At 47.6% G+C, this 15,393-nt stretch overlaps 1 protein-coding gene across 1 annotated transcript in view; it reads left to right on the forward strand.

Moving 5' to 3' along the window:
• Positions 1-964: 964 nt before the first annotated feature.
• LOC308674096 (polycystin-1-like) overlaps positions 965-15,393 on the forward strand; it is a gene marked incomplete at its 5' end in the record, with an annotated part of 192,725 nt that continues 178,296 nt past the window's right edge. Inside the window, one exon of the mRNA XM_081338298.1 lies at positions 965-1,281. Coding sequence (XP_081194424.1) covers positions 965-1,281 — 317 coding nt within the window. The remainder of the gene's footprint in view (positions 1,282-15,393) is intronic.

Raw genomic sequence — 15,393 nt, forward strand, 5'->3', positions numbered from 1 at the left:
GCAACCTGCAAATAAGGAGAAACTTCCTAACAGTGAGAACAGTTAATCAGTGGAACAGTTTGCCTTCAGAAGTTGTGGAGGCTCCATCACTGGAAGTTTTTCAGACTGGGTTGCCAGGGACGGTAGATGGTTTTCTAGTTGAGCAGAGGTTGGGTTAGATAGATGACCTCCAAGGTTCCTTTCTACCCTGTTATATTGTTACTATTACTGTTAGTATCTGGCTTGGGAAAGGCTTGTAAGTGTATTTCCTGGACTGACTGGTTGCCTTTTAACCATTGAAATCGCTTCCATTAAACGCAAACTATTTTTTTCAACTTGGTGTCTTCATTTAAAAACAATTCTTTGTTTCCAAAGCAGCGCTTCAGCCCCTGGGCAAGATCGGGGTGCATGAAGGCGGGCCGCGGTGCAAAGGGCTCCCAGCGCTGGACTTTCCAGCCCCCCCGCCCGCCCGCGTTCCTCCTCTTGGCGAAACGTCGCCCGAATCTCATCGGGGGAGGGGGCGCACACACACACACACACCCTTTGAGGGACAAAGGGGGTCCGGCGGGGGTCCCCCACCCTCGGCTGCTTTGCGCCGCGAGGGCCACTTGGCGCCGGACCTTCGGCCGGGGCGGCTCTCGGCTCCGCGGGGCCCAAGGGCCGGCGGGGCGTCTTGGGCGCGGGGAGGGGTCGGGCCTGGGTTCCGCGGGCTCCCGTGGGGGAGCCGGGCCGGGGGCGTCCCCGCAGGGCGAGCCCGAGGGTCGGCGCTGCTGCTGCTGCTGCTGCCGTGGCGGTCCGCCGGCCGGCCGGCCTTGCTTCCTTCCTGCCGGGGCTGGGAAGGCGGGCGGGCGGGCGGGGCGCGGGCGGCCGTCCCCTCCGCGGGGCCGGGGGGCGTGGGCGAGGCGGCGGGGCGGGCGCTGCCTTCGAGCCAGCGAGCGGAGGGGCGGCCCGGGCGCAGCAGCCATGCCGTGCCCGCGCTGAAGCGATGCCTGCCCGGCGCTGCCTCCGGCCGCCGAGAACCAACGGCCGCGGGCGCCGGCCCGGCCCCCGTCGCGCCTCGGCCGCCGCCGCCTCGTCGCCCTCCTCGGCGGCGGCCCCGGGCTGGCGGCGCTGGTGCCTGCTGTGCTGCCTGCTGGGCGGCGGGCTGGCCGGGGCCAGCGCCACCCCGCGCGGGTGCCAGCCGCCCTGCGGGCCCGACTGCGCCTGCCGCGCCCTGGGCAGCGCCGCCTGCGCCGTGGACTGCGCCGCCCGCGGCTTGGAGCTGCCGCCCGCACCGGCCTGGCCCGCCGGCACCGTCGCGCTGTGAGTAGGGGCGGGCGGGCGGGCGGGGGGGTCTTTGGCCTGGCATCTGCCGCCGCCGCCGCCTTTGGAACTCCCCGCCACCGGAGCCGCCGGCAGACGAGCGCCGCCGCCTGCAAGCCAGCTGCCAGCGGGCAGCGGGGGAGGGTGGATCGCGGGCCTCGCGCGGCGCTGGCTGGCGCGTAAATGGACCCTCCGCCTCTCGGGGCTGTCTATCTTGCTCGAGCCAAGCTGGAGAGTCAATGGGCGGGGGGGGGCAGCTCCTCGCATGGGGCCCTGGGCCTGAGGGGGCTTTGCCTTCCGGGCCTCTGAAAGCTCCCCCGGATGATGGGCTTTCCAAGTTGGGGAGAAGCGCTTGAGTCTCCGGGTCTGGTTGGCCCGGGAAGATGCTCCTTGCGGTCCTTCCTTGGGGCATCCTGACTGGCCCTTGGGGAGGGGGCCCCGACCTGACGGTTCTGCTCTGGGATGTTTTTGCCTTGCATGGTGGCAGACGGTTGCCCCCTTGCACGCCCACCCACCCTCACCGGCTCCAGAAGCCCCGGATGAAGCAGCCTGGATGTTCTGAGGACGGGTAGCCGGCGAGTGTGCCCATCCAGCCTCCCTCAAAGCCCCCATACCCTTGGACTCCCCCCCCAAATCTCTTTCCACTAATTCATCTTGGCAGGAAGACAGCAGCCTTGCTTGGAGCTGATGTGGCCCCTGAGTTTCCTTGCTAGATCCTGAACCAGTTGGGGAGATGGGGGAAAACCTTCCCCGTTGCAAAGTGGGGCCAACTCTCCTTCCTCCACAGATCTCCACCTGCTTTGTGGGGTCAGGAACGTTTCCTCTTTCCTTGGCAAGATGCAGATGGATAAAATGGGGGGGGAGAACGGGTGAGCGGGGCCTCCTTGACCCCAGGAAAGTGGAAGGGACTGGAGGGAAAAACTTTGGTTGTCTTGGGCTCCTGCATTTTTAAAACATTGTATTCATCAGGCTGGTGTATGTGTAAAGTTTCTTTCGTTCTTTAAGTTTAGCTCTGTTTTCAGTTACTTTCAAGATGGCGCATCGCAAGGCTAATGGCGCCAGGGAGTGTAAAATGGAGTCTGCTTGGGACCTCTTGTCAGTAACACCACCTACATTCTTGTAGTTACAGTACAGGCACTCCTCGATTTACAACGGTTCACTTACTCTTCAAAATTACAATGGCACTGAAAAAAGTTGACTTATGACCATTTTTCACGCTTACAACCGTTGCTGAATCCACATAGTCACGTGATCAAAAATCGATGCTTAGTAGCTGACTCATTTATAACAGTTGCAGTGTCCCAGGATCATGTGATCACTTTTTGTGACCTTCTGACAAACAAATTCAGTGGGGAAGCCAGATTCACTTAACAAACATGTTACTTACAGTGTGTGGGGGGGGAAAAAATTATTTGATCCCCTGCTGATTTTGTACATTTGCCCACTGACAAAGAAATGATCAGTCTATAATTTTAATGGTAGATTTATTTTAACAGTGAGAGACGGAATAACAACAAAAAAATCCAGAAAAACTCATTTCAAAAAAGTTATAAATTGATTTGCATTTTAATGAGTGAAATAAGTATTTGACCCCTCGCAAAACATGACTTAGTACTTGATGGCAATCACAGCCACCAGGTTTGCACACAGCTCAGGAGAGATTTTGTCCCACTCCTCTTTGCAGATCCTCTCCAAGTCATTAAGGTTTTGAGGCTGACGTTGGCAGCTCGAACCTTCAGCTCCCTCCACAGATTTTCTATGGGGTTAAGGTCTGGAGACTGGCTGGGCCACTCCAAGACCTTAATGTGCTTCTTCTTGAGCCACTCCTTTGTTGCCTTGGCCGTGGGTTTTGGGTCATTGTCATGCTGGAATACCCATCCACGACCCATTTTCAATGCCCTGGCTGAGGGAAGGAGGTTCTCACCCAAGATTTGACGGTACATGGCCCTGTCCATTGTCTCTTTGATGCAATGAAGTTGTCCTGTCCCCTTAGCAGAAAAACACCCCCAAAGCATAATGTTTAACAGTGGGGATGGTGTTCTTGGGGTCACAGGCAGCATTCCTCCTCCTCCAAACATGGCAAGTTGAGTTGATGCCAAAGAGCTGAATTTTGGTCTCATCTGACCACATTTTCACTCAGTTGTCTTCTGAATCATTCAGATGTTCATTGGCAAACTTCAGAGGGGCCTGTATGTGTACTTTCTTGAGCAGGGGGACCTTGCGGGTGCTGCAGGATTTCAGTCCTTCACAGCGTAGTGTGTTACCAATTGTTTTCTTGGTGACTATGGTCCCAGCCGCCTTGAGATCATTGACAAGATCCTCCCGTGTAGTTCTCGGCTGATTCCTCACCGTTCTCATGATCACTGAAACTCCACGAGGTGAGATCTTGCACAGAGCCCCAGACCGAGGGAGATTGACAGTTATTTTGTGTTTCTTCCAATTGCGAATAATCGCACCAACTATTGTCACCTTCTCACCAAGCTGCTTGACAATAGTCTTGTAGCCCATTTCCGCCTTGTGTAGGTCTACAATCTTGTCCGTTACATCCTTGGACACCTCTTTGGTCTTGGCCATGGTGGAGTTTGGAATCTGATTAATTGCTTCTGTGGACAGGTGTCTTTTGTACAGGTAACGAGCAGAGATTAGGAGCTCCCTTTAAGAGAGCGCTCCTAATCTCAGCTCAGTACCTGTATAAAAGACACCTGGGAGCCAGAAATCTTACTGATTGATAGGGGATCAAATACTTATTTCGCTCATTAAAATGCAAAACAATTTATAACTTTTTTGTTTTTCTGGATATTTTTATGTTATTCTGTCTCTCCCTATTAAAATGAACTTACCATTAAAATTATAGACAACTCATTTCTTTGTCAGTGGGCAAACTTACAAAATCAGCAGGGGAATCAAATAATTCCCCCCCCCCACTGTACTTAACAACTGCATTTATTCACTTAATATCTGTGGCACAAAAGGTTGTAAAATGGAACAAATGTTTCACTTAGCAACAAAAAATTTGGGCTCAGTTGTGGTCATAGGTCAAGGACTACTTGTAGTTATTTCCTAATGGATTTAGTTGTGTTCCAGCCTGTCCTGTAGGAATGTTTGCATCCTATAGGAAGAAGACAGGAGTAGAACGGAACCACCTAATCAGTTTTTGAGAAGTTTACAGGGGACAGTTCATAAATGAGTTTAAAGGGGCCCCAGAAACTGTTGGGCTGTGCTGCTGTTGACCCCATGGTTAGACAGTGAGAGGCACTGCAGATGGAAGATGGTGTAATTTTTTTTAAAAAAAGAACATTTAAATGGTGTTATTTGAAGAATATCATTCTGATCTGCAAAAATCTGAGACAGAGATTGCTAACATTTTGCTGCTGTTGAAATGCTTGTCGGGATTTCTGAAAAGTGATTTGGCTGAGATTGGCTGTCATTATATTTGCCAGACAAAAAGCACTTCCCGTATTCCTACACTGTCGTGATATCCTCCTAAAGTTATACAGGTAGTCCTCGAAAGTTACAATGGCACTGGAGTTCCGTTTCACGCTTACGACCGTTGCAGCATCCCCATGGGCACGTGATCAAAATTCAGATGCTTGGCATCTGACTCCTATTTATGACCATTGCAGTATCCCAGGGTCATGTGAACGCTTCTTGCACCCTCCTGACAAGCAAAGTCAACGGGGAAGCCAGATCCATTTAACAACTGTGTTACTAACCTAACAACTGCAGTGATTCATTTAATAATTGTGGCAGGAAAGATCGTAAAATGGAGCAAAAGTCCCTTACAACTGTCTTGCTTAGCAACAGAAATGTTGGGCTCAACTGTGGTTGTAATTCAAGGACTACCTGTAACTAATCTTTGCTAAAGTAGGCAATCTGGTGAGTATCTGCTAGGCCTGCGGGAGCTTTGCAGTCCTGATGGCCACCACGGATGTTGGCGCATCAGCTCCTTAGCATGAAGGCTAAATTAGGCATTGCTTCTCTCTCTCTCTCTCTCTCTCTCTCTCTCTCTCTCTCTCTCTGTGTGTGTGTGTGTGTGTGTGTGTGTGTATGTATGTGTGTATCTGTGTGTATCTCTGTCTGTCTGTCTGTCTGTGCTGGGGAAGTTAGGCATGTCTCCAGCCTTTGAGAAGACGATTCTGAAGGGTTTGATTGTTGGGTCTGAAAGATAGATGCAGTCGTAAACTAGGCCTGGTTGAACATAACAAACACATTATATCATGCTTCTAGCCAGAACTAAATGGAAAGTTCGTCAGTATATTCAGAGCTGAATTGAATGTTGTTTTGGCAGCACAGGACTATGTTGTTTTAATCATTTAAATGAATGTCAGCTCTCTTCCCCCCCCCCGCCCCCCTACTTTTCTGCATTTTCTTCTTCCCACTTTGGTTTTGTTTGTAAAGTTAGATTTGGATTGGTCTACTGAAGATAAAGTACCATAAAATAAAAGAAACGAAATTTACAGCGAAATCTCTCTCCTTTTGAGAGCTGATCTGGTGCAGTGGTGAAGGGACCGGGCTAGAAACCAGGAGGCCATGAGTTCTAGTCTCACCTTGGGCACAAGGCTAGCTGGGGGACCTTGGGCCAGCCATTTTCTCTCAGCCCTTGGAATGGCAAGCCAGTTCTGACAAACGTTGCCAAGAAAATTGCAGAAACGTGTCCAGGTGGTTTCTGAGAATTGGATACAGGTGAGCAGGAGAAGAAAATCTACTTCTTCTACTGTCATCTGCACCAGTGTTTTGCTGGCTATGCTGGTTGAGGAATTCTGGGAGTTGAAGTCCACGCATCTTCATGGTGCCAAGGTGTGAGAATCACTGATTTACACAATAGTGACCACTTATCCAATAGAAGTATGCTAAACTCTTGGGGTGGGGGAGTGGTGAATTTTTAACTGGATTTTTAACATTGCATGCCATCTGGAGTCATTTTGTGTGAGTTGGACATCTATATAAATAAATTAAACAGACATGGAAAAGTGAAGCAACTAAATCGCAGACCATTCACTGGATGAAAATTGTCTTCTCTCTAGTTTGTAAGTCACCTAACAACTCAAAGGCACACAGGGAAATCTTGCAGATGCTTTAAAACGGCTCCATCTTTTTCTGAGAAAGCCCCGCCTGATACGGACGCCTTTCAGTGGGTGGGCAAAAGGCCAAATTATTCTGCACAAAAAGGTCATAGCTCCGTATGGATCCAGATTTGGGTTCACCCCTTACTCTGGAGGGCTTTTGCAGCTTGGCCTTTTTTTTTCTTTCCCTGCCACAAGCTTTGTGTGAGGGTCAAATGTGTTGTGAATTCTTGTGGAAAGAAAGGCAAATTTGCTCATCCCGGATCCTGCCCTCCGGTTTCCTGAGTGAGGGGTCCTTGGTGCTCTCTGAGCTTGATTGTTTTCTTGCAGACATTTCATTACCCAGCTAGGTAACATCATCAGTGCTAGAAGGGAGGGGATTTGCACAGAGGAGGAGGAGTTTGGCTCTCTAAGAAGAATCTCTCTCTTAAGACCACCCCCCACCCCCCCACCAACACTGACAGGCAAGCCGCTAGATTATAAACTGACAGCAGACCTCACGCCTTACTAGCACTGATGAAGCTACCTATCTTAGGTAATGAAATGTCTGCAAGAAAACTGTTGTGATTCAGGGTCAGCCTGTGGGTTCGGCAGTTGGGTCGGACGACTCAGAGGAGGAGGGGGGTGTTGAAGAGCTTGCTGATGATGGCCTTGAGGCTCTGCAGAGCCCTCAGCCAGGCCCCTCCCACCTGGTCACGACGGAGACCCAGCTGTGAGCCTGACAGCGTGGATGAAGATGACCCACAGCTGGCCCTGTTCAAGGATGCCCGACGCAGGAGGCAGTCAATCAGGAGTAAACAGAGGAAGGCAATGGGGCACCTCGGAAGGAGGCAGAGAGAAGCCACGCCCTGAACTGTATAAAAGGGGAATGCGTGGGAGGGCTGGTTTGCTGAAGGCTCCCGCTTGAAAAGCCCCTGTTTCTTGGTTCGTGTCTTGTTCTGTTTGTTTTTGTATTCATAAACTTCGCAGGCTTAATTCCAGCCTCTTGCCTTCTTGTAAAAGGGGTTGTCCCTGCCTTTTCTGCAGGGCCGGTAGCAGGCTGGTACAGAACAAAAACAAACAAGGTCAGAGAGCACCAAGGACCCCTCATTTCAACCCTGAGCTACAAATATTCCCCTGTATTAGTTTCCTCAGTGGCTGATCGGGTAATGGCGACCTTTTCTCTTGCTGCTTGAGGGATCAGCCCGGAACTTTCCAGGAACTGCCTCACCTGCTCACTTCCCCCTTTAGCCCTGCTGCTGCTGCTGCTGCTGCTATCTAGCACAGGGTTGGCATCTGGGGTTCTTGAGCAGGGGTGTCACAGGTCAAAAAAGTCAAGACAAAGGTTGAAATTGAATCTGTAGGTAGTCCTTGACTTGCAACAGTTCATTTAGTGACTGTTCAAAGTTACAACGGCACTGAAAAAAGTGACTTAGGACCCTTTTTCACATTTACGACCGTTGCAGCATCCCTTCCATAGTCATCTGATCAAAATTCGAACTATTGGCAACTGGTTCATATTTATGACGGTCGCACTGTCCCGGGGTCATGTGATCCCCTTTTGTGACCTTCTGACAAGCCAAGTCAATGGGGAAGCCAGATTCACTTAACAACCATGTTACTAACCTAACAATTGCAAAGATTTACTTAACAAATGTGGCAAGAAAAGTCATTAAATGGGGCAAAACTCACTAAACAACATAAATTTTGGGCTCAGTTTGTGGTCGTAAGTCAAGGACTACCTGTATTTGTTAGGGACATCCATAAAAGACCAGAAAGTTGTGACATTGTGGCTGAAATCTTGACTTTTTTGACTATGGACACACACCCCCCCCATCTGAGACATCTGCCCTTGGTAGCTGCCAAGTTTCCTTGGACATTTTCAAGTTTTAAAAAATGCTATTTTAATTTAGCAAATGGGAAGCACGTGGGATGGGATTATACTGTGTGGCATTTGTAAAAAGTGAAAATGGGAGGTGGCTTTGACAAAAGGCCCAAGCAGAAGGGAGTTTTCTGGAGGGTTGGAGGGTTACCCTGAGCCCCCCCCCCCCATAGAGGGGCTCTATTTCCCACAGCAGACTCACCCACTTTGAAGCCCCGAGTCTCCTTCCCTGCCTAGGCAGCAGGTCCCCTGAGCTTGGCATCCTTATGGGGGGGAGGGAATGCAAGACCGTGGGCGACCCAGCAGAGGCTGCACTGGCTGGGCATAGGGCAGTTGCCCTCCCGACACATTGGAGCAGCTTCAGAGGGAGGGACGTGGCTTTTATGGGTCCTGGACCTTTCAGGAAGAGGTGGGGGCATCAGAGGCACTTGGGAATGTCTCTCTGAGCCTGGCAGTTTGGCCCACTGGCAAAGGCCGTGATGGCATCCAACTGGGAGGGCTAAGCCGTTTCAGCCAGAGAGGCCCTCTAAATGCAGCAAAGCCTAAGGACAGTTTTCCGCTGCTCTCCACCCTTCTTAGGTCGGTGCCCAGAAGGAGATTTTGAATTTCCATGGTCATCACATGCGTTGCTATTTCTGTGTATTTTACCAACTCTTGAGTTCTGTTTCAAGACAAGATGGAGGATAAATAGGACGAATTCGTATTTCTGAATGAGAAATTGCTCTCTACAGAACAGGATTATTTCTTTGTCAGCTTCAGTACTGTTCTTTAGTTGATGCAGAATTATGTAATAAAAAATTTTTGTGGGTAAACGGAGCAAATAATTCAGTAAGGAAAAATTTAGGGACAAAAGGTTTTAGATTGAGGATAGATGGAATACAGACCCACATACAATAAGAAGAACTGGAAAAGAGATTTGGATATTTCATGGCTAAAATTGTTCGTTTATTTTATCAGCCTGTCAGAGGAAGATGTAACGTTATGCAGAATGCAGAGAACAAATCAAAGTAATTGTTGGGAGAATAACCATTATGCATTTTAATATATTTTAAGATATTGGTTTAAAGAAACATTGTGATGTATCATAAGTCAGAATGGCTGGAAAGAAGCAGATTAAACTGATTGACTGAAATAATTGAAACTGGCATGAATATTGTGAGAAACAGCCCTGCAGGTGGATTAGATTAGAAGGTAGAAAAAGACTGTTTTCTACTTGTATATTCATTAATTTCTGAAGAGTATTCCTTTTTTGAAGGACATAATTTGTTTTTTTGTTTATCTCTTTTGTTTGGCATTATAATGCAGCATTACAATATGTGGCATTGGAATTCTTCAATGTATATTTTGGTTTTATGTTTTCACATTTTATGGTTTAGACTGCCAGGACTCAATGTATTTAAATACAATAAATAAATAAATACTAAAAATACATCTGTGAATTAAAATTCGGGGCCAGCATGCCTTTCTCAAAATAAAAAGACACTTTCTTGAAAAACTGCCTAACCAGTACTAGCATTTCAGATGTAGGAGAAGTTTTAGTGATGTGGATTTTTATTTGAAAATAAATTACCCTTTTAATTTGGTTTTCTTCAAGTACCTAATGATTAATGGAAAATAAAGTGTGTATTTTCTAGCTTTTTCCAAGTACATCAGAATCCATCTAACAGATGCTATATTTTCAAATGTTTTGGGTGAGAATGATAAAAGATAGAGGAGCTTAAATTATCAGGGTTTTTTTTGAAGTAAATCAATACTATGCCCAATGGCACCTTTATTATGGTTATAATTGTTTCTTACACTAGGTTGCTGTGGCAAATATTTCTCTGCAGGGACCTGCACAGGGATGGTTTCAAAAAAGCCAAAATGGTCTCCACAACCATTCAGCTAAAGCCCTTCTCCTTGGTTACATACATTGTGAGGCCCGTAAAAAGGGGTGGAATTTTGATCAGATCTTTACAGCTGCCATCTTGACTTTTTTGCCCTCCCCTCTCCAAGCAGATGCCCTTGTGTGTCTGTCACTGCTGCTGTGTGAACTGCACTGGCTCTTGGTAGGCTTCTAGAAGCAACTTAAGGTGATGGTTGTCACCTTTAGAGCTCTACTGGGCTGGCTAATTTGGGGGATTCCACACCATCATTTTGGTTTGTCTAGACCAGGGGGTCTTCAAACTTGGCCCTTTTATGACTTGTGGACTTCAACGCTGGCTGAGGAATTCTGGGAGTTGCAGTCCACAAGTCATAAAAGGGCCAAGTTTGAAGACCCTTGGTCTAGACCTGGCAGGGTGGGCAGCCTCCCCACAGAGATCCAGATGTCTCCATTCTCTTGGCCTTCAGAAACATGGTGAAGACCTGGGTTTCCCCTTAGGCACTGGAACGAGGATGTCAATGGAGCCGGCATGGGGTGGTTGATTGATGGATGCAAGCTTGATCAAGGCCTCACCCTTGTTTAAATGGTTTTTCGTTTTAATTGTTTTGTGCTCTTTAAAGTTCTTGTTCACTGTCTAAAGCAGGGGTGTCAAACTGCCGGCCCGCAGGCCGGATGCATCATAGCAAAACCCTGTCCACCCCATTGCCGGCAATGGCAAAAAAAGTCACAATATGCCGTGACATGTCACATGACGTTGCGAGTTTGACACCCCTGGTCTAGAGATTGTTCTGGTAAATGGGTAGTTTGCTTCACACAGGACTCTTACCTCATAGGGTTGTTGTTCTAGGAATACAAATTGGCAAGTCTGCTCGGGGCTTGAGCTCCCAAGGAAAAGGCAACCTCTATGTGCCAGTTGTTGGGTTGTTCCTAGCTTTAGACCTTTTTCACAGGGGTTGCATTTTTCGTGTATACCTATTTCTTTTTTTAACTGATGGCTGCTGTCTTTGATTCCCTTTGGCTAAGTTTGCACTTTGTGGCAAACCTGGTTTTGCAAGGTCTTTGGTGCTCTCTGAGCTTTCGTTTTCTTTCAGACGTTTCATTACCCGACTAGGTAACATCATCAGTGTTAGAAGAGAGTAGAGTTTACTCCTCGATTAGGCTGCCCTTTACTGTTGTTGGTCTAATACAGGGATCCCCAACCTTGGCAACTTTAAGACCTATGGACTTCAACTCCCAGAATTCTGGGAGTTGAAGTCCACAGGTCTTAAAGTTGTCAAGGTTGGGGACTCCTGGTCGAATGTCAATCTTGCCGTTAATCTCTGCTTATCTGGTGTTGATTGCTGGTGAGAAGGTGTTCTGGTGTTTTGATTTCCTTTTTGCCTTTTTGATTGCTTCTTTTGAATGGCATGTGGATGTTATTTATCTCTGTAAAACTGGGTTTGTTACCCATCATGTGTGAAACAGTTCCTTGGACACTGCTTGCTGTCCAAGAACAACTGTGTCTGATTTCTGTCCAGAAAATAAGGCTGCTATCGTCCTTACCCAGGGTTGATACAGATTTAGACTTCGTCATATTTACATATATATTCTCCCATGTCTGCATCAGTTACTGCAGAGTCATCTGAGAACAAGATTATAGTGGGCTTACTTTTGAGTAAATATGCACTGGATTTCTCTGTAAGATATTTACTACAACCATCAACCTTTTAAAGCAGGGCTCTTCAAACTTGGCCCTTTTATGACTTGTGGACTTCAACTCCTAGAATTCCTCAGGCTGCAATGCTGGCTGAGGAATTCTGGGAGTCGAAGTCCACAAGTCATAAAAGGGCCAAGTTTGAAGACCCCTGTTTTAAAGAAATGCCCCTTTTCAGATAGCAGTCCCCTTCTGAATGTCAACATTATGTCAACATTATTTTATATCCAAATAAAAATCCAAGACCAATACTTCCCCCCCCCCACCTTCCTCTAATGACAAGTTGAAACGGAGAGGCACGTAGCTGCCCATGTTTCACTCTTGACACTGTAATTATTACATATTAAAAGTAACTTTTCTGTGAACTCGCTAGAAAACAGTGCTGTGCATCCACGTCTGGTCTCAAGAAGGATTGTGGGGCTTCTTTTTGTTTCTGAGACAGAGATTTAAAAAGGGTGAACCTTTAGTTGCAGTGTTGTGGCCGCCATCTTTGTCTTCTGAGCACGTCCTGTGAACTTGTCTGCTTTTTTCAGAAGGTCTGGAAAAATAGTACAGCTTATTTCGTTATTAATCTTGGCAGATGGCAGTATCGTCTGGACTCTGAAACTCATTAGTTCTTAGATGGGAGACCATCAGGAAATCTCAGGGTTGTAGACTAGACCGGATAAACAAGTATGTCCTGGAAGAGAACAGCGTCAAATTAGGAACTGAGGTTAAATAAAAAATATTGTCTTCTTTGGTCCTTACATAAGGATGATTCTAAGTTTTATTCTTTGAAATATTGTTTAGGCTAGCCCCCTTTCCCCATTTCTCCTTATTGGTTCCGCAGATTATTTTTTTTAATTCTCGTGATAACATCTGGACCAAATGTTGTCCCTCTTCAGTTGCTGTTTCTAAAAATAAAGGAGGCCAAAGGGCGGAATCTAATTCAGGACACTCTGGAAAATTTATACTTATTTGTTTGTGTGTTATATGATTCAGTAACACTTTTCTTTTGGAACTGCTTAACGATTTATTTTTTTCTTGCTGTGAAGATTTTTCCACACATTTTGGTTCTCTTCTCAAACTTCGGTGGGTTGGTAGATTAAGACGGTAAAGCAGAGGGTGTCTTTTGCATTTTGAAAGCTGCACCACTTTCTTTGACTTGTAGCATATACAGGTAGTCCTTGACTTACAACAGTTCAGTTACATCAGCACCAACAAAAGTGGCTTAACGCATTCACTTAACAACCGTGTTGCTAACAACTGCAGTGATTCACTTAACAACTGCGACAAGAAAGGTTGTAAAATGGGGCAAAGCTCAGTTAACAAACGTCTTGCTTGGCAACATAAATTTTGGACTCAACTGTGGTCGTAAGTCAGGGACTACCTGAATGTGTGGATACGCCAGGCAAGGCTTGGGAAACTCTGGTGCCATCTTCTTGCAAGGAATACCCAGTCCGATTTGCTCTGAGAGGTGCCCTGCCTGGAAGGAAGCCAGTTCAGGGCTGTGACTCGCCCAGAAATGCAGAGGGCGGCCTCCTCTCAACAACGGGGAAATCTTGCTATGCCTTTACCTCTTATAAAGAAGGTGGAAACGCTTAGAGTGGGGAAATGGGAAAGCCTCAGTTGTGCACCTCCAGAAGCTACTTAGTGGCCTGTCTGGGCGCCTCAGCCTTGCCCACCCTGAACTGGGGCTTGGTGGGGATGCTGCCCTGTAGAGACATTTGGGAGTTTTTCTAAGGCGATTTTCAAGACTCTTCATGGGAATCGCCCTCCCCCCTTTATGCTCGCTGCATCGGTGTGACGTTTCCCTGTGCATTGGAGTTAATGGCCCAGGAAACAGGAGTGTTTCTGCTGGAAAAACTCTCAGGGGTAGTACTTTAATCGTTTAGAGGCCTAGGTCTGTCTGAATGTGTCAAAACCACATTTTTGGTGGGACCCCTTTCCTAGGATGGGGGTCTGGAACCCCTCACGGATAGTAACAGTCCCAGGAGTGCAGTCCTGTAAAGGTGTCCTCTTTATTTGCTTTTCTGAGTTTTTTGAGGAAAAAAATCAGCACCGTTTATTTTAACTGGTTTTATCGGGATGCCTTGATTGAAGGCAACTCTTTTCTTGTGTCATTAGTCTTTGCGGAGAGAGAAAAGGAATACAACAATAAACAAACCAATCAATTAGTTGATTTTTCTGAGATTTGTTAGAATTATATCCTGTTTCTATCCCATCCAAATCCCTGAGAACTTTTCTGTATTTCCAGAAACAGCCAGAAAATCCTTGGGACGTGCATCCTGATGCCTTCCCCAACTTGGTACTCTCCAGATTTGGGGTATCGTGACACCCATGGTTCCCCAGCCAGTCTGGGTTTCTTGGGGTGGGGGGAGGATGGCTGTTCTCCTGAATTAAAAACAAAAACAGAAAAGCCACTTGGTCACAGCTCAGCCATGGGAGGATCTGTTTCCTGAAGCGTAATGCAAACAACTCTCTGCAAACATGAGTTCCTCTTTGGAAAACTTTGGCTCCTCTCCTTTTCTCTGTTAAAGTTCCTTTAGAAGATGGCTCAGTGCTACTGCATCCGTCACGGGGTGGTGTGCGTTCACAACCCTGTTGCATAAGCTGCAAGGGGAGGGTGGGGCGGTGTTATTCCAAGCTGCCTGATGGTGCATCTCAGAGGGATGGCTGGGTGGGTGTTGGTGGGAACAGGAGACACAGCGGCGGCATCATTGCTTGCAAAGGCTGGCCAGGCCGGATCCAGACCACAGGGGCCAACGCAGTCAGGCAGATGGGAGTCTGTCTGCTTGGCATCTTTCTCCGTGGATAAATTGTTCAGACTGGGAAGCCAAGCCCAGCCGAGCTGGGGTTTTTTCCCCCCTACTGTTCAATCATATCTGATTTTCAGAGACTGCCTGGACAAATCCTTGCAGCACGGTTTTCTGGAAGTGATTTGCCATTGCCTCTTTCCTAGAGCTGAGAATGAGTGACTGGCCCAAAGTCACCTAGCCGGTCTTGTTCCCAAGGTGGGACCAGAATTCATGGTCTCCTGGTTTCTAGGCTGATGCTTTAATCACTACACCAACTGGCTCCCTAGCCAAGCTCTTAATAAAGGCAAAAGGGGAGCAATTGCCACTCAGGCCATTGGATTCCTCTGACTCCTTCAGTGTGTGCATGAGAGAGAGCACACACCCATGCACACACCCCTGTGTTTTGGAATGGGCCTTTTGGACAAGAGTGTTCTTTGTGGTGGTTTTGTAGCTTTCAGAGACTGAGATTCCTCAATAATTAAAACAGTCCTGCAGAGTAGGATGCGGTCACTCCTGCATCAAAGTTATGGAGGGAAGATCCAAACCAGACATTCCCCAGCAGCTCACTTAGGGCTCCATCTGCTGTTCTTGAGTTAGCCTTGAATGGAGCATCAGACGAAAATAAGAATTCAGGGATGGGACGGAGCTGAAAAGAAGCGAAAAGGGATGCCCCCCCCAAAGACTGGGGCCATAGCCCTATGGGGAGCAGACAGGCAGTGCGTGGGTGGTGCAAACCCTTGGGAACAACAAGGGAACAAATAGACCAAAGCACTCCCCACCAGCAATCAGCACCCAGATGAGCATAGATTATTTCCTAGATTAACATCAGACCAATAATCAAGTAAAGAATACCC

The sequence above is a fragment of the Vipera berus genome (genome assembly GCF_964194415.1).
Source record: "Vipera berus genome assembly, chromosome: 13".
NCBI lineage: Eukaryota > Metazoa > Chordata > Lepidosauria > Squamata > Viperidae > Vipera > Vipera berus.